The sequence below is a fragment of the Lemur catta genome, chromosome 6 (assembly GCF_020740605.2).
Source record: "Lemur catta isolate mLemCat1 chromosome 6, mLemCat1.pri, whole genome shotgun sequence".
NCBI classification, from domain to species: domain Eukaryota; kingdom Metazoa; phylum Chordata; class Mammalia; order Primates; family Lemuridae; genus Lemur; species Lemur catta.
Genome location: NC_059133.1, coordinates 69,160,205 through 69,178,725, shown reverse-complemented (window position 1 = coordinate 69,178,725; position 18,521 = coordinate 69,160,205). Strand labels below are relative to the sequence as shown.

General features: G+C 38.7%; 1 protein-coding gene and 1 non-coding gene across 4 annotated transcripts in view; one reads left to right on the top strand and one right to left on the bottom strand.

Annotated features, from left to right (window-relative positions):
* The first annotated feature begins 3,661 nt into the window (after positions 1–3,661).
* Positions 3,662–3,768, top strand: LOC123640829. Its single transcript, XR_006736072.1, has one exon. It is a non-coding gene; the product is annotated as a U6 spliceosomal RNA (small nuclear RNA).
* Positions 3,769–11,597: 7,829 nt separating this feature from the next.
* Positions 11,598–18,521, bottom strand: part of SINHCAF (SIN3-HDAC complex associated factor) — a 33,833-nt gene continuing 26,909 nt past the window's right edge. For all 3 annotated transcript variants that reach the window (XM_045554071.1, XM_045554073.1, XM_045554072.1), the window contains exon 6: positions 11,598–13,680. In XM_045554071.1, coding sequence (XP_045410027.1) covers positions 13,521–13,680 — 160 coding nt within the window. In that variant the 3' untranslated portion in view covers positions 11,598–13,520. The remainder of the gene's footprint in view (positions 13,681–18,521) is intronic.

The following is an 18,521-nucleotide window of genomic DNA, read 5'->3' as shown; positions in this document are numbered from 1 at the left end:
GAAGACAAAAGAAGCAAGAGTTCACCCTTTAACAAAACATTACAATGACTTTCTTTGTAAGGTAAGGATTAAAATCAACAAGAAATTATTGGATTGCTGCCTAACTCACTTGCTATCACTATTTCTATCTGCTACCCCTACTATCTTACTAAATTACTTTTGTCTGTTGCTTTTCAGAACCGTCACTGTGAAGGATTCATTTTGGACCTTGACTGTCAGATCCCTGTGGCGAGGTTTCATCTTGCTAAGGATTCCACATGAAGAGATGGCACGGAGGAGATGGTGGGGACAAGGCTCTTCACAAACATGGGAACCTGGAGAAACCATTTGTGGCCAGCAATCCTTGTTTACCTAAGAAAATAAACTTGCCTTTATCCTTTAATTTTCCAAACACATTCTTTTTTTTTTTTCTTTCTCTTTTTTTTTTTTTTTTTGAGACAGAGTCTTACTCTGTTGCCCAGACTAGAGTGCCGTGGCATTAGCCTAGCTCACAGCAACCTCAAACTCCTGGGCTTAAGCGATCCTCCTGCCTCAGCCTCCTGAGTAGCTGGGACTACAGCCATGTGCCACCATGCCCGGCTAATTTTTTCTATATATATTTTTAGTTGTCCATATAATTTCTTTCTATTTTTAGTAGAGACGGGGGTCTCACTCTTGCTCAGGCTGGTCTCAAACTCCTGACCTCAAAGGATCCACCCGCCTCGGCCTCCCAGAGTGCTAGGATTACAGGCGTGAGCCACCGCGCCCGGCCTCCAAACACATTCTATTACCTCCTCTTTCCCTGAACTTTCTTTCCTTCTAGCTACACAGTGGAGACCACAGAAGTTCCCATCTCTTCTCCCTGCCAGTATTTCATCAGGAGGATACTGCTATAGGGGAAAACCTCCTTGACTCTTCTGCCGTCTACTGACTCGGAAAACTGTTCATGGAGCAGTGGAACGTAAGTCACTACATAAAAGAGGACTTGGACTCTGAGCTCTGAAGTGGAAGACAAAAGACCAAGGCTGTTACTGAATTGGGGAATGGGGTGAAGAGTTGGATTTACATGTGATTTCTTTTTTTGTTTAAAAAAATGTTGTTATTACATTATCTTTATAATGACAACAGTACACACACACATATATACACACACACACATATATATTTGCACCCTACAGGAGAATAATGTCTGCTGTCAAGGAAAACTGTGTGAACTAATTCATCATTTATATATTATAGATATATTTTTAAATCAATAAAAGAAGAAACCTATTTCTAACCAAGCAGTGACTGAGTTCTCTTATAATGTGAAAAAAATAACTAAAATGTGGCTTTTAAACATCATTGAGGCCTAAAAACTCTCTCCGTCAGGAGAGGAAAGGAGCAAGCAGCTTGGCTCTCCAGGCTGTCTGGCACAGCTGATATTGAGAATATGCACTATGACAAGGGTCAAGTTGGTGGCATTTTCTGTGGCGAGCACACCTTGCAGTTTCTATTTATACCACATAAATCCCAAGCAATGCTGCTTTTCTGACTTCCTTTGATTGGAAAGAGACCATTCCACATCACATTACTTTTTCCTCTACTTCCTATCAGTGGCAACCCTCCTTTTCCATGACATATAAAGTCCATTTAACAGTATACCTTGTAGCAAAGCTTTTTTTAAATCTTTTAATTTTTTTCTTTTAGAGACCCGGTCCTGCTCTATTACCCAGGCTAGAGTGCAGAGGCAAGATCATAGCTCACTGCAGCCTTGAATTCCTGGGCTCAAGTGATCCTGCTGCCTCAACCTCCTGAGTAGCTGGGACTACCAGAGCACAGCAGTTTAAGCTTAAACTTTTAGTGGTTAAATTGATCCTTTTATCTGTAAATACCTTTCAAATTATTTTTCAGTTTCTCAGACTTCTACTTAACTTACAGACTTTTTGGAATTGGTATCAAATTAGTTTCTTACTACTTAGCCTTTCTGAGCCTCAGTTTTCTGAACATAGTTTTAAGTATTTTTTAACAGCCAACGTGCTTTAGGCTGGGTGTGGTGGCTCACGCCTGTAATCCTAGCACTCAGGGAGGCTGAAGTGGGAGGATCACTTGAGGTCAGGAGTTTGAGACCAGCCTGAGCAAGAGCGAGACCCCGTCTCTACTAAAAATAGGAAACCTTAGCCAGGCCTGGTGGTGCATGCCTACAGGCGTCCCAGCTACTCTGGAGGCTGAGGCAGGAGGATCTCTAGAGCCCAGGAGTGTGAGGTTGGGCTGATGCCACTGTACTCTAGCCCAGGCAACAGAGCAAGACTGTCTCAAAGAAGAAAAGAAGTCAATGTGCTTTCTACTTCAAGGACAAAAAAAAAAAAACTAAAAAAGAAAACAAGTTTTATTAATAAAAAAAATAGGGAAAAAAAAAACAATGTGCTTTTTTTAAAGTGCCTAGCACAGTGCCCGGCACAAAATTAATAAATGGTAACCTGATACCTCTCCCTAAACCAGTGGGACTACAGCACATGTGATGTCGCTGCCTGTAGTCCTAGCTACTTAGGAGGCTGAGGTGGGAAGATCCCTTGAGCCCAGGAGTTCAAGGCCAGCCTGGGCAACTGAGCAAGACCCCTATCTCTAATAAATAAACAAACAACCAGTGGGACTGGTTTAGGAACCTTCTTCCTGTACTAACATAGCATCCTGTACTTATCCCTGTCTTAGCATTTCTTACTATTTCCGAGGTCTGTAAGGCATCAAGTGCAGGGAGAGTGTATAGTCCACCATAATACTCCCAGCCCCTAGTTCAGTATCAGATGTGGAATAGGAACTCAATGTTTATGAAATAGATAATTGAATAAATAAACTTCTAACATTTTACAACATCTATTATGTATTGTTAAGTTACAGATCACATTCATCTTCACTGAAATAAGCTTTCTTGGTTTCTCATAGCTAATTATTTCTCCCACAATGTTGTGATTTGATTGTGTTCCAAGTGAACCTCTTTCTACTATTTCTTATATTCTTTGTTATCTGTCATGCTAGGACAGCTGTGAAGCTCATTTTTACAACTGCTGAGTCTAAATCTAACCCTCTACTTCTGCACCCTCCTTTCTCAACCTTGTTTAAAAAGCTTTGCAAGTAATTTTATCTGTCGTGGCCCATTTCGGTGCCCTCAATAGTTTAACTGACAAATGCAGAGAACTATCATTAAAGAATAGACAGGTTTTGTCATTCTATTTTCTATGGATCTTTGACATGATCAAGAAAAAATAATTTGGGGCGGAGAACTGTGGTTACCCCACTGAATGGGAGGCAAAGAAACTAGAAGTCCCTGGGCAACCGCCAGGTTTTGGGGTTTTTTGGTTTTTTGAGTTTTTTTTTCTTTCTACCAATGACAAGGCATGCTTAATAACTTAACTCCCAAAAGAGGATATCCCATTCTGAAAAACACACCACTGGATGCGATAAAGGTGGGGGAAGGAAACATTACACTGTGGGAGAGGAAACAACCGTTTGATAAGCAAGTGATATAAAACAGTTCTGGCAACTATTATTTTTTCTTCTCCTGTAATCTAAAAAAGGTCCATAACCCATTTTCTCTAATATTTCACCCAAATGATCTCTTGGATTAGAAAATAAACAGCCCTCATTTCCAACCCTCCATCATTCTATAGTCTCTAGAGAAGCGATCTTCAAAAATTTTAAAGCAGTGCTCACTTCGGCAGCACACATACTAAAATTGGAATAATACAGAGAAGATTAGCATGGCCCCTGCGCAAGGATGACACGCAAATTCCTGAGGTGCTCCAGAAATTTAATTAAAAAAAATATTTTTAAAGTAAACTAATTGACCTGTAATATACAACTCTCTCCAAAACTTTCTGATCTTTCTCCAATTATTAAAAAATTTGAGTATATACCCCCTAGCATCTTTCTCTTTTAGGAATTATGCACTTTTATCACTGTAGTAACATTAAACCGATTATAAAACGGGACATACAGAAAGTATAGGAGAGAAAAAGAATGAGAGACCAAATAAACAGGAATAGGAGTTGTAACTTTTACTTTGTACACTTCCATGGACCGGCCTCACATATAACATTCTGGAAAACCACAGCTTTAGAGACAGTGGCAACATGCCGCGTTCACAACCAGATCAATTGGAGAAGTTTGGTAACTTCTGGCCTCAATTGTATGACATCAACTCAATCTCCAAAAATATACTGGACAGACACCCAGCCTGTCTTAACAGTTTAGAACTGTGGCCACAATAGCTATGCTATCCAAGAATTGCAACCCACGTGGCATGTCTTTATCCCCAATAGCAGTCTTCCGTGATAATGGCACCTGGGGAAGGAGAATACAAATTTGCTTTCTTTCTCCTCCATGATCATTTACAATTAACTACAGGAAAAGGTAAGGGTTGGCTCTTAGTTCTTATTAAAGATGAAAAATATCTTGGTCAGAGGGAAATAGAAATAAGATTCTCTAAGCTTTTTAAACATGTTTCTAAGGCTTACAGTTGAGCTGAAATAATTGTTTACCTGACTGTGGATGAACCAATCAATTAGCACCAGTTTTAGTTCTACAATAACTAGCTGAGTGACCATTAGTAAGTTTCTTCATCTGTAAAAAACAAGGGTGTTAACACTAGATGCGCCTAAAACATTCTGAGTAGCATGTGTGACTAGCACCACCTTGTGGACATTCACATAATCACATATGACAGGGCAAGCCGCACCGCCCGACAGAAAAGCTGCTGGTTAAAATAGCAGCAAAGGGCTTAGTTCTTCCTAGCAGTTCTCTATGGCAGCCTCCTCAATAATCCATTACTGAGAATATATGAAATAGTTTTGGTTCTTCAGAAGGAAATAAAATTTATAGCATTTATATTATGACAGATTTTTTCCTTTTAACAATCGAGAGATGGACATCCCAAGGATGCTCTAGAAACAGCCATAAAGATATGCCTATGGGGTGGGGGGGTGGAAAAATTAAATTTAATTTAATTTAAAAAGAAATAAGATATCCCTACTGCATCATTCGTCACTGGCTCACTTGACAAAGAAAGAAAATCTGTCCGATGGAGAGTTGAAGAAGCAGTCTCAAGCTGCTAGAACCACGAGCACCCGTGGAATCGTGTACTTGAGTGCCACTGTCTTTAGTGCTAGCGTAACTGAAGGCAAGGGGCACCGTTTCTGTCACCTACAACTTGCGCAGTGCTCCCGTGGAGTTGTCCGAGTCCAGGCCGGCTGAAGCAGGCAACTGGCCTAGCTTAGACTGACTGTGCTTGGAGCTTTGGGCCTTGAGGCTCAGAGGTATGCTGTACTATTTCAGCATGTTTTATGAGTTGGTTCCACGGTGCTATTAACAGCACAGTCAAATTTTAGCCTTCAAAAATCATCCTGAGAGTCTATGGTGGCCACCCCCTGGATTTCAGTACACTTTTATATAGCTTAATTATATCTGGCATTGCTTCATGCCCTCTGTACCATTTCCCAATCCTGGGATTCATGTGCTGCCAAAGCATAATAATCTTACATTTTCTCCTTTAAGCACTGAAACCTAAGAAGGCTTTAGGGCTTTGGGGAGGTGGGGTTGAGGGGAGCAGTTCTTGATGTGAACTGTTTAAGACCTTTCCTGTGTTCACCATAACTATAGATCAAAAAAGTTTTCATTTCTAGCATATCGAATTAGACTTTGGCACTAAAGATTAAAAGAACAAATGATGAAACAAACTTATCACTATGCACCTATTCTAGGCCAGTCCCTTAATGATGCATCCTCATTTCACTCTTACCATAGCTCTGGTAGTATTTCCTCTAGATTACAGTGGAGGAAATGAGCTCAGAAGAAAATTTACCAGAGATCAGAAAGCCGGTAAGTAGCAAAACCAAGATCTGAATTCAAGTCTCCCAACTCCTTCCATTGTTTCTTCATCTATGCTTGGTGATATTAACCAATAAGCTCATGTGCCAAACACGACCCTTACCCCCTGTCCACCACGTATTTACTTCTGAATGGGAACCACGGAGAAATAAAGAAAATAAAAGTCATATTCAGGCCAGGTGTAGTGGCTCACGCCTGTAATCCTAGCACTCTGGGAGGCCAAGGCGGAAGGATGACTTGAGGTCAGGAGTTGAGACCAGCCTGAGCAAGAACAAACCGCCCCCCCCCCAACAAAAAATAGAAAAATTAGCCAGGTATGATGACGTGCACCTGTAGTCCCAGCTACCTGGGAGGCTGAGGCTGAGGCAGGAGGATCGCTTGAGCCCAGGAGTTGGAGGTTGCAGAGAGCTAAGATGACGCCATTCTGGCTGGGTGACAGAGGAAGACTCTGTCTCAAAAAAAAAAAAGTCATTCATCCAATTAAATGGTAACAATAAAGCACAATAATCTTAGTATGCTAGGATTCTCAAAAAGGACTTAAGGATTCTAGGATTTCTCAAGTGTCACGGGACTATTTAGAACACTTAGTAGGGCCTGGGACTTAGGTCCTCAATAAATATTTGAATGAATGTTTAAAAACAGTCTCACAGTATCACCTCATAGATTATCTTATTCATTTACAAAAGGAAACAAGGAACTTTAAAATGGAAAGATCTGGCACTCACCACCTTAGCCAAGTGATCGATCTCTGCATCCCCAACAGTGGGACAACTTGACAAGTGTGTGCCTCTTGACATGATGCGGTCAGAAAGGCACCACACAGCCTAGGTTATATTCTTGCCAAAAATGTAATCCAAACCTACTAAGAAAACAACAAGAAAAATCCAGGATACGGAACACTATACAAGACAATTGGCTTGGACACTTCAAAAAGTTCAATGACCTGGGAGAAACAAAAGCAGAGAAGTCTATTCCAGATTAGAAGAGGAGAGGCATAACCAAACGTATGCATGAACCTTGGCTAGATCCTGGATGAGAGGAAAAAGCTTTAAGAGACATTTGGGACAAGAGGGACAGTTTATACCATACAGATCTATCATATTAGATATTACTGAGTTATTATTAATCAGCTCAGGTATGGCAATTACAGCTAGGCAGGAGACTATTATTATTCCTAGGAGATGAACGCTTAATTAAGTATTCAGGGGTGAAGGATCATGGAGTCAAAACTTACTTTCAGTAATTCAGCAAAAAAGATCAGATAAAGTACATGTGGTCAACCGTTAACAGTTTGTGGATCCAGGTGTGGGGGTGAGGGGAAGCTTCCTTGGAAGGTTTGCTAAAAGAGCAACTCACAATAAGGCAGACTGATAAGAGAAAGAGATTTATTTACTGTGCTCATGGGGAGAATCACAGAGTGATTACCCAGTATCTCAGTGGGATCCAGAAATTTATATACCTTCATTTTAGAGGGGAAAGGGAGATGAGGAATATAAGTAATTCTGTTTAGGGGCAATAAATGGTTGCTAGGGAGGATGAATAGATACTTGGGAGAATGTATGGATGGGGGGAAAAGAGATTGACTTATATATAATTATCTTTGGAAATTAACCTCAGACAGGTATTATATTTAAAATGATTTGGGCCAGGTCTGGTTGCATTCTCGATCTTCTTTCCTGTAATATATTGAGATAACAGGGAGGGGAAGAGAAGTTGGGTCTGTCTGATTTTATGCAGATAGAGGGAAAGCCCCTTCCAACACCTGTTGATCTCTAAGGGCCTTTAAATCAAAATACTGTAGTTTTTATACCAAGCGTCATATTTTGGGGTGAAATTTCCTAAGCTAATTCACAAGTGAAGTTTATACTACTGTACTAATCTTTCAACTTTTCTGTATACTAAAAATTTTTTGAAAGTTAAAAATATTTTTTACCAGCCTGAGCAAGAGCGAGACCCCGTCTCTACTAAAAATAGAAAGAATTAGCTGGACAACTAAAAAAATATATAGAGAGAAAATATTAGCTGGGCATGGTGGTGCATGCCTATAGTCCCAGCTACTCAGGAGGCTGAGGCAGTAGGATTGCTTGAGCCCAGGAGTTTGAGGTTGCTGTGAGCTAGGCTGATGCCACAGCACTCACTCTAGCCTGGGCAACAAAGAGAGACTCTGTCTCAAAATATATATATATATCTATTTTTTAAACTCTTGAATAAAATTCATCAAGACTGTTGACAAAAATGCAACTCTTCTATGAACATGACTTCTGAAAATACAAAGTTATAATTAATCAGTCAACTACTAAGTATTTATAGTGACCCTACTATCTACTAATCAACCACACTGGGCTAGACTCTGGGAGCTGTAGTGGTGACTACACAGACATGCCTCCTGCTTTCATGGAACCCCTTCAGCATGTAATTCTCTGCCTGTGTGTTGGGGGAAAGGGGTTATTCTGGAAGGCTTCCCCAGGTGGTGCCTCAACTGAAACCCACAGGATAAGTAGATGTTGCCTGGCTATAGGGTGGTGGGGAAATGAGTCAGAGAGAACAATGGGTGAAGGTACTCACGATGGAGTTGGTCAGTCTGGAGAGGGAGAATATTCCTGCTGCTTCCTCCAAGCCCCTATCCTTTTTTCACACAGTCTGTTTGTCTCCTGGTTCCATGAACCACTCCCTCCCCTCAACGCTCAGACCCAGGCATAGTAATGACGGAACCATTATTACTAGCCAGAATGCTACTAGTCCCCAAAACTGTCCTCCCCCTTGGGTTTTCCCTACACCCTGCACACACCTTTGTAAAAATTCCTTTTATTAAACTTTCCTCAAATTATCCAATTTCAGTAAGCCATCTATTTCCTGCCAGCATGATGACTGATAAAAGTCTCTAGAGATAGATTTGGGAAATGCCTGTAATGTAGGGAAGAGGCAGAAAAGGGAGGTTGAGAGAGCCTAAGAACAGCCATTTTGACTGATACCAGACCCTAACCACCTTGTACAAGAAAGTCGCCCACTGGACCACGCAAGGTTGTTTGAATTACTAAGCCAGAGGCCTTACAAACTGTTTGCACTCATCTTCCTGTGACAGTAGATTATGATGAATTAACCTTTATGGCCTGACCTCAAGACAATGCTGGTCACATATGGGGTTTCTGAACATTTAAAGACATTATCATTGCCCCCATAAAGGGTCCCTCTCCTGCTTAGGAAAGGACCCCTACTCCGTGGAGTAGGATGTGTTATCTCAATAAAACCTTCCTGTATTAGTTCACTCTCTTCATTTCTGTGAGAAGCCAAGAACCCACTTGGGGAGTCGGGGGGGGGTTCCTCTCTTTACTGGGGCACCCCCTGCATCATCTGCATATTTCGTATGGTATTTGGGACCACTGAAATGGAGATGGTCTGGGAAGAGGGCTGAAGATAAAGCCTGAGCCAATCAGCATCTGAGTGAGGCAAGAGGAAAACCTGCAAACTGGGGTGTTATCAGTCAAGAATATTTCAAGAAACTATTAATTGTATATTAAGTGCTGTGGAGAGGCTGGGTAAATAAGATGAGGGCTTTGGAATTTCCCCTGAGGAAGCCATCAGTGACAGAATCGACAATGGAGTGGTTTGTAAAGGTAGTTGGAGGCCAAGAATGCACATTACCTTGAAAAAAAAAAAAAAAGGTATAATTGTTCAGGTTCCTAACTTTACCAGGGACTTGCTGAGGAACTTAGGGTTTCTGAGCCTTAAATATAAACATAAAACAACCACTCTTCCTTGCGGTTGTGAAAAAGCACTACCTGGAAACAGTTAAGCTAATGTAAGCCATAGAAGCGTAGAGAATAGACATTCTAAAGCAGGATAAATAATTTTCCCTTTTCAGACACTGAGACAAAGGGCAGGCTTTGACACAATCTTTTCAGTCTCTCTAAACTGAATGGTTAAGCTCTTTTAACACTGAAGCTTACAACTAGGTTTGTCCAGGACCCCCTACTCCACGTACAATAACAAGCAGTTTCAAACCAGGGTGTAAGGTATTTGATACCTAAAGCATTCTCATGATTACAATGAGTAACCAAACTCCACAGCTTGAGAAATTGTTAGAACCCTCAGATCCCTTTCTCTGAGAACATGAGCCTGTGAAATTATCTATCCTTGATCCAATTTGGCTTTCTCCTCCCTTCCCAGTTCACTGAGCATCACACAAAAATGATCGCTGGGGCACCACAGTATTAAATCTGGGACTTTAGGAAACTGTTGCAGAGAATAAAGCTCCCTGGGTATCTCCCACTCTTCACTGCAGAGCAGCTTACCTTGATTAATTTTTTTAGGATATCCAGTTGTTTCACTAACCCTCCAGGAGACTGTTTTCCCCCACAAAGACATAATAGTACTTTGAACATTTATCAAAATTAAAAACAAAATTTGATTAACTGCGTGAGACACAGTAAAAGTCAACCTCTCTGCAAGAGTAGAACCTGCCCCTCATTTTCAGCCTTTGGAAGGAAGGGAAGCAGAGAGCCCCAGGTAAGCTAGTTCAGATGGCACTGCTAAAGCAGGGATAGGAGCCAGTGTGGAGAGCAAAGGCTTTGAAATCAGAAAAGCACATCCTATTCATGTTACATGACCTCTTTGCACCTCTACTTACTCACCTGAATAGGTTTTGTTTTTTGCTATGCAGGATTATTTAAACAATGTTTAAAAGTGCCTGGCCCATAGTAGGTCGTTTTGTAACTTGGGAGCCGTTTTTCTTTTCACTTGCTACCAAAGCGCTTGCAGTATAGGGCAAGAGGCCCAAATTAAAGAGATCTAGTTTAAAAAAGAGATACTGTGGCAGACAAGTGCTAAGGTGCCTCCCCATGGGCCCCACCCCCACCTCTCAGTGTTCTTCCTTTGTGTAATCCTCTCAATGGGAGTGGGCAGGAGCTGGGAGGACTCTGTCCCGCTGGCAGCCCGGCTCGAGACACTTGCTGAATTAAGTACCCATGTAGGGTGCTCCAGGTGCAAGCAACTGCAGGTAGGTTCCAGCCGACAACTAGTAAGAAGTCCTAGTAAGAAGGCCGGGAGCCGCGAGGAAGTGAGTTCTGCCAACAACCTGAGTGGGGTGTGCAGTGAGTTATTCCCAAACTTCCAGATGAGAATGCGGCACAGCCGGCACCTTGTTGCAGCCTTGAGAGACCATGAGACACAGTAAGCTGTGCCCAGACAGAAACTGAGATAAACCTGTTTTAAGCCACTAAATTTGTGGTAATCTGTTACACAGCAATAGATAATGCAGGTACCATCATCTTTGCACTATCCAAAGTTAACATGGTGACTTCAAAGTAACTGTATCATGTGGCAGCAAAATCATCTGGATTATCCCAAAACAAATCTAAATCCCAACCGTAGTATGGCTAATAAGGAGGCAGAGCTAGGAACTTGAGAACTCAAGTATGACCCCTAATGGCAAAACCCACCCATCCAACTTTTACAGTTTCTCTGAAGATGCAATGATGCTTCCCACTATGCCCACAGACAATAACAAAACCACATCAGACATCAAGAAGTACTGGTAACATTTTGTTCTTCATTGTCAAAACCATTTTAGCCACTACATTATTTTGCGCATCAGTTAAAATGTTAACTTTTATTTTAAAGTCTTTATTTCTCGGTAAAAAGGATTTTCATCCCCCTCCTGGCCTGTTATAATTCTAAGGGCTTAAACTGAATATCTGTGAAGGCCAAAACCATTATTCTTACCCAAGACCTTTCAAACAAAGCCACAAAACAGCTCCTTTTATTTTCTAATAAGACTAAATTTATTCAATACCCTAGTAAAAGTTTTGATTATAAGTATCCAACAGTATAAAAAGTACAAAACAGATCTGTAGATTTCTAATATATTAATACAAAGTGCATGACTACATACAGTACATCCTACAGGCAAAGAGAGGTGGAAGGAAAAAAGAAGACTGTGGTTGAGGTCTAGTAATAAATAAATAAATACAGAAGTAGAGATGATCCATATTATAGTATATTCTACCACCAATACTGCAGCCAAAATGTACAAAAAAAAAAAAACCATTTCAAAATAACTCAGGAGGATGATAATGGCTGGACTCTTGTAATTCACCTCAAAGGCTGTGAGAGCCGACCCCACTAGCTGTGTAGTCGGTGCATATGGTGGCTTATAGCATATAGGTTTTTTCCAAAAGGAAGAAATATAAAATGTTTAGATTAAGAACTATAAAACTATAGGGTGTCCATAAAAAGTGGCTCACTCCTTATTGTTATACTATCCAATTTTTCAAATCCAGTTTAAAAAATAAGCACTGAGTCATGTCATCATAAGGCAGGCAAACGCTCCTCCCTCATTATGAAAATAAGTCTGAACTGGTGATATTTTTCTCCTGAACTTTTAGAAAAGAGGCAAGAAGAGTACTTTGGTTTGGGTTCAAGTGAGAGGCTTTTAATGAGGATTTTAGAATTGAAGAACTCCAAGTTCAGGATATCTCAATGTTTAGAAAGCCTGACTAAAAGAAGCCAAACCAAAACCAACCCACTTAGCATTAACACACACCTCTTTTCTTTTAGTAAATTTTACTTTAAACATAGAGTGAAAAACAATAAAAACCCTAATAGGTTAAAACAAGTCAAACATCCACTCTACACAGATAAAACCTTCACAAAGGTCAACTGAAGTAATCCAGAGCTAAAACTGAATTGTGCAGATTTTCAATGAAGTCATCAAACAGTCACGTAACACAAACAAAGTCAATTATTTACATACTCGGCAAGCCCTCTAAGAAATATGTCCCCCAAAAGAATCAACCTTTGTTTTGTGCCATCCTGAAGACTTGAACATTTTATTTTTCAGACAGTTTAACGTTTTTAATGGAGTGTGCTGTCTACCGTGTGGTAATGCTTTGGTACTATTCAACTACGGTCTCATCTATCCTAAAGACTTGCCATTTCCCCAAGAAGAGCTTTCATTCTGCTTTAGAAAGTTCACATAAATTAAAACCTTTATCAAACATTAATATGAACGGAGGTGGCACGGGATGCAAAATATACAGTCAAGTTACCTCTCTGTATATTTAGAAATTACTTTTTCCTTCAAGGTATTTGTAACAGAAAGCTCAGTCTGTCCTGCTTAATAATCAGTAGTACAGGTTTGAATCATCAGAACCTTGGCAAGACCTTAATATTTCAAAATTATTAACAATTACCTCTAGGAGCAAGTCCATGTTACTGAGTTATGACAACTTTATTATCATGAGGGAAAACAAGTGTAGCCAGCCATCTTAAAATATGCCCCAACCACTGCTTCTCAATATAGAAAGACTAAAACTACAAACTGTTTATCATACAACAAATCCCATCACTGTCCCCTGAAATTCCCCTTAGTTTCATTCATTAGAAGGGGATTTAAAAAAAAAAAAAAGAAGACTTAAAGAGCACTTTACAGCAGCATTCAGCTTTCCTATGAAATACTCAGCATCTTAAATATTATATACAATTCTTTTTTTAGTAAGCTAGACACTGGCTTCAGAGCTTGTGGAACTGGGGGAAAAATAACCCATTCAAAACTATTCTAGAAGTTGTCTTTTGGCAGAATAGCAGGTATCCAAGTTAAAAATAGGAGGGTCAGCTTGTTGCTTTGTGGTCTTTTCAAAACTTAAATCATTTTTTGTTCCCCTTCTACATAAAAACCTCAGTCACCACTCCTGAGTGGAGATGGGCAGAGGCTCTGGGCCCTGCTCCTCTGGCTTCTCAGCAGCTGCTTTCTTATTGCTGCAGCAGGGCTTGAATAGATGTGTGTCGATGAGGACTTCCCCAAAACGGCCTTTATAGATAATCCCACAACATATTTTCTGTCTAAAAGAAAAAGTGGAGAACAAAATACATTAATAGGACAGAAGAATAGGAATACTAAAAAAAATCTACTCACTATGATAACTAGTCCAAAATAATCAAAAGGCTCTACTGCTACAATCTTATCACATTCCAAGTCAAAGGGCTCCTAGGCCTTTCACTTAGCTAGAAAACGGGAACTGCCCAAGGTCCCTTAAAATGCCACACTGGAATCTTCTCAAACAATTAAGGGGGAAATACCCATTTTGAGAGACAGCAGTCAGTTTCAAAGGCTGCTCCTGAAGTTGTTAACTCTATTTCCTCCAAAAATCCACCAGCTCTTGGGGGGGGAAAAAACAGCCATCATAAACTGGTGATGTAGCTGGTGGTTATTTTAATTAAATACTGAGTAGATAAAAATATCTACTCTCTCTATATATATATGTATGTATGTATTATCAAATATACATAAAGGCATAAAAAATAGCAAAAACACTCATGGATCACATACTTTAAAGGAAAATAGACCATTTCCTGTGAAGGCCCCTCCATACCCCCCCTCCAGTCCCATTCCACCTCATCTGAGTCTCTCCTCTGTTAATTTTAGGTTTTCACACCCTTATTTCTTTATATTTATACTTCACAGTTTTACCATATTGTTTGCAACTCTAATCATACTGCCTAATTATTCATTACACATACACAGAACCCCACTGTATTCTGTAATTTTTTGCTTAACATTAAGTAATTGTGATTCATACATATTGTTTTAGAGCTTATAACTTATGTATGAGATTCCACCATGTACATACATATACCAGTTTTATTTATCCACTCTCATTTTGACTAATCTTCCTATTATAAGCACTGCTTTACACATCAGTGCATACGTCCTAAAATTTTTTTCTAGTTTATATTGCTGGGATATAGGAATGGAAACATCTTCAACTCTACTCAGAAATGGCAATTATTAATCAGCATGGTTAAAACTATTTACATCCATAACCAACAGTGTTCTCATCGCTCTATATACTAACATTTGGTAACCGAGTTTGCTTTAGTTTTTACCAGTCCAGTGGGTATAAAATGGCATCTCGTAGAAATTTTAGTTTGTATTTCCTTAATTATCAAAAAGTTTGAACACGTTTTAATTTAATGGGTTCTTTCTTTTATGTGATACCTTTTCTAAGTCTTGTGCCCAGTTTTCTATAGTTTGTCTTTTTCTTCCCTTGTAGTTGTTTATATATTCTAGATACTAATCCTTTGTCGAATACACGTGTTGGATATCATTTCACTTTTTATGGTGTCATTTGATCAATTTAAGTTCATAATTATAATGTAATCAAACCTGATCTGGTGTCTTTTCTTTTATGCTTAGTACTTTGTCATAAATCTTTTCCCACTCAAAAGTCATATTCTGTTTTCTACTTTAATGCATCTGTAATTGATGTTTTGTGTATGGTGTGAGGCATCCAAGCACAATTTTTCCACATGCATAACCATGTTGTCTGTAATAACCTAGCAACATTTATTCAACAGTCCATTTTTCCCTAACTGACCTCCCCCCCACCATGTATCACATAACAAGTTTCCATATACATGTGGGCCTATTCTTTGTTCTGTATTCCATCATCATTGGTTTATTTTCCTATACCTGGCTAGTCCAAAAACACATTATATTAATTACTATGGCTTTGTAATGTCTTGATTTCTCTTAGGGCATGTATATCCACATCTTGCTAATTCTTCTGAAGATAGCTGACTATTTTGGGCCCTCTGCTTTTCTACATAAATTATAAATCTAGCTTGTCAAGTTCCCCAAATATGTTGAGGTTTTGACTGTAATTACCCTGAATCTATTAAGAGATCATCTTCATAACATTCAGTTTTACAATATCCTTGAATGTGTAAACACCTCAATTTATTTAGGTATGTTTAAAAGTTATTCGATAATATTTGATTTTCTCCATGAAGGACTTTTTCTTTTTTTCTTTTTATCCTCTAAACCAGCCAGAAGGGATCCATAAAGGTCTTCTGATAGGGATCCATAAAGGTCTTTCCCTTCTGTGCCGATTTTGCTAAAAATTGTTTTATACTTTGAAGGAATGTTCAAATTTGTCAAACACCTTTTCTGTAGCACTAAGATGATGCCTTCCTTTAGAAACTGTCAATGTGGTAAATTACGAGTTAGCCTTCTTGAGTTTAAACCAATTTTCCATCCCTAGAATAAACCTAGTAGCTGATCATAAATAATATTACTGTTTTGGTATCAAAGTTATATCAGCCTTATAAAATGCTTGAAGCCTATGCCCCATTTTATTCATAGGAAAAATGGAAAAATCGCTAAAAGATCAGAATCATTTATTCCAGGAATGTTTGGTAGAACTTGCCTATCTGGACCTGGGATTTCTTTGAGGGAAGATTTTTCACCACTGAATCAATTTCTTTTTTCTTTTCTTTTCTTTTTTTTTTTTTTAAAGATGGAGTCTTACTCTGTTGTTGCCCAGGCTGGAGTGCAGTGGACTGATAATAGTTCACTGTAGCCTTGAACCCCTGGGCTCCAGCAATCCTCCTAACTCAGCCTTGAATCAATTTCTTTATTATGAGACTGTTCATTTCAGGTTTCTTACTTTTTATGAGAGTTTTGGTAAGCTGTCTTCTTTTTAGTAATATATCCATTTTACCCATATCTTCAAATTTATTGGCATAGTTGTTTATAATACCCTATTATCTTTAAAATTTCAGCTTTATATATACCTAAGTCTCCTTTTTCTTTCCTAAAATTTCTTACGTGTACTTCTTTTCTTGATCTGCATTATCTCTAGTCATTTTTGGTCTAGCATTTTTAAGATCCAACTCTTAGTTTTACCAATTCGCTCCACTGCATAGTGTCTTTCTAGTCCATGTATTTCTTCTCATATCTTTAGTATCTCCTTGCTTTAATTTGTCTTGAATTTGTCTTTATAAAACTTTAAGTTAGATATTTATCAGTTCATTTACTTTTTAGTCTTTCTTTTGTAATAGCATTAACGGCAATAAATTTTCCTCTATCTACCTTTTTAGCTTTATCCTACATGTTTTGATTCATGTCATTTTTCAGTTATTAAGTTATAAATATTCTATTTTATATTATACCTTTTTTAGACCTATGGGGTTCTTAACTTACAAATATATGGCAGTATTTTTTACAACATATTTTACAAATATATGATAATATTTTCTATTATCCTTTTGTTTTGCTAAGTATATTTTTTCCCATACTGTTATCTTTAAACTTTATCCTGTATCTCTGGTAAACAGAATATAACTGGGCTTTCACTGATTATTCAAATTTTGGTCTTTTAACTGGAACCATTATTGCTTACATTTGTGATCAATGATCAATCTGCCACACTTCCCTTTCCCTTCTTCTCTGGAGGTTTTACACTTTTTTTTTTTTTTTTTTTTGGAGACAGAGTCTCACTCTGTTGCCCAGGCTAGAGTGCCGTGGCATCAGCCTAGCTCACAACAACCTCTAACTCCTAGGCTCAAACAATACTCCCGCCTTGGCCTCCCAGAGTGCTAGGATTATAGGAGTGAACCACCACACCCAGCCTTATTTTTAGTCTTTTAGTAGTTATATAGTTAATTTGTCAAATTCCAAAATTATTCAATATATTTATTCTCAACAAGGCAAAAGACATTGAACACTTTAACTCCTATTACCTTTATTACCTTAACTTATATATTATAGTTGTCATATAATTCTCTTATTTTTATTACCACAACTAGTCATTTTAAAAAGTCATTGTTTAAATTTACATAAATATTTACTATTTTCTTTGTTGATCCTTCTTTCCTCTCAGAATTCCAACCTAGGATTTCTTTCCTTCTGCCCGTAGAATTTTCTTTATTGAGGGTCAGCTAGGTGGCAAACTCTCAAATTATTTTTCCTGTCAAAACTGTCTTATGGGTCAGGCATGGTGGCTCAGGCCTGTAATCCTAGCACTCTGGGAGGCCGAGGTAGGAAGATCGCTTGAGCTCAGGAGTTCAAGACCAGCCTGAGCAAGAGCGTGATCCCGTCTCTATTAAATAACAGAAAGAAATTAGCTAGGCAACTAAAAATAGAAAAAATTAGCCAGGTGTGGTGGAGCAAGACTCTGTCTAAAAAATATATATATATATCTGTCTTATGTCTTGTTCATCAAAGATACTTTTGCTATATGTATAATTCTAGCTTAAGATTTATCTCTTGGCTCACTTAAGATATTAATCTATTGTTTTCTGGCTTCCTTTGTTCATGCTAAGAACTCCAGCTTTGCATATCTGTTGTTCCTTTGAAACGAATGTATTTTCTTAAGCCACACCCAGTGGTGCACACCTGTAGTCCCAGCTACTCGGGAGGCTGAAGCAGCCATGCATGAGACCAGGAGTTCAAGGCCAGCCTGGTCAACAGAGAAAGACTCTATCTCTTTAAAATAGAGAGAAAGAGAATATATTTTCTCACTGCTTGCAGACCTATTAATATTTTATTTTTCATATTCTATAGATTCACTATGATGTCTGTGGTAAAATTTTTTATTATCTGACTTTTAATTTCAATTAGTTAGTCTTCCTGAATGTAGAAACCTAGATTTTCTAGTAACCTAGAAAATTCTAAACATTTTCTCTTTGAAAGTATTTTTCCCTGTCCTAATCTGTTATCTTTTTGGACTTTGGGGCTACACAGATTCATTCAGCACTTGGCATCTTAGTATTCCTTATTAAGGAATTCTGATCAATGACATCTTTAAAGACTTTAAAGACTTTAAAAAGTATGTTTCTAGCGCTTATACTTTCTTCAGTGGGAGACAACAGTCAGAATACCTAGTCTACTCTACGATAGG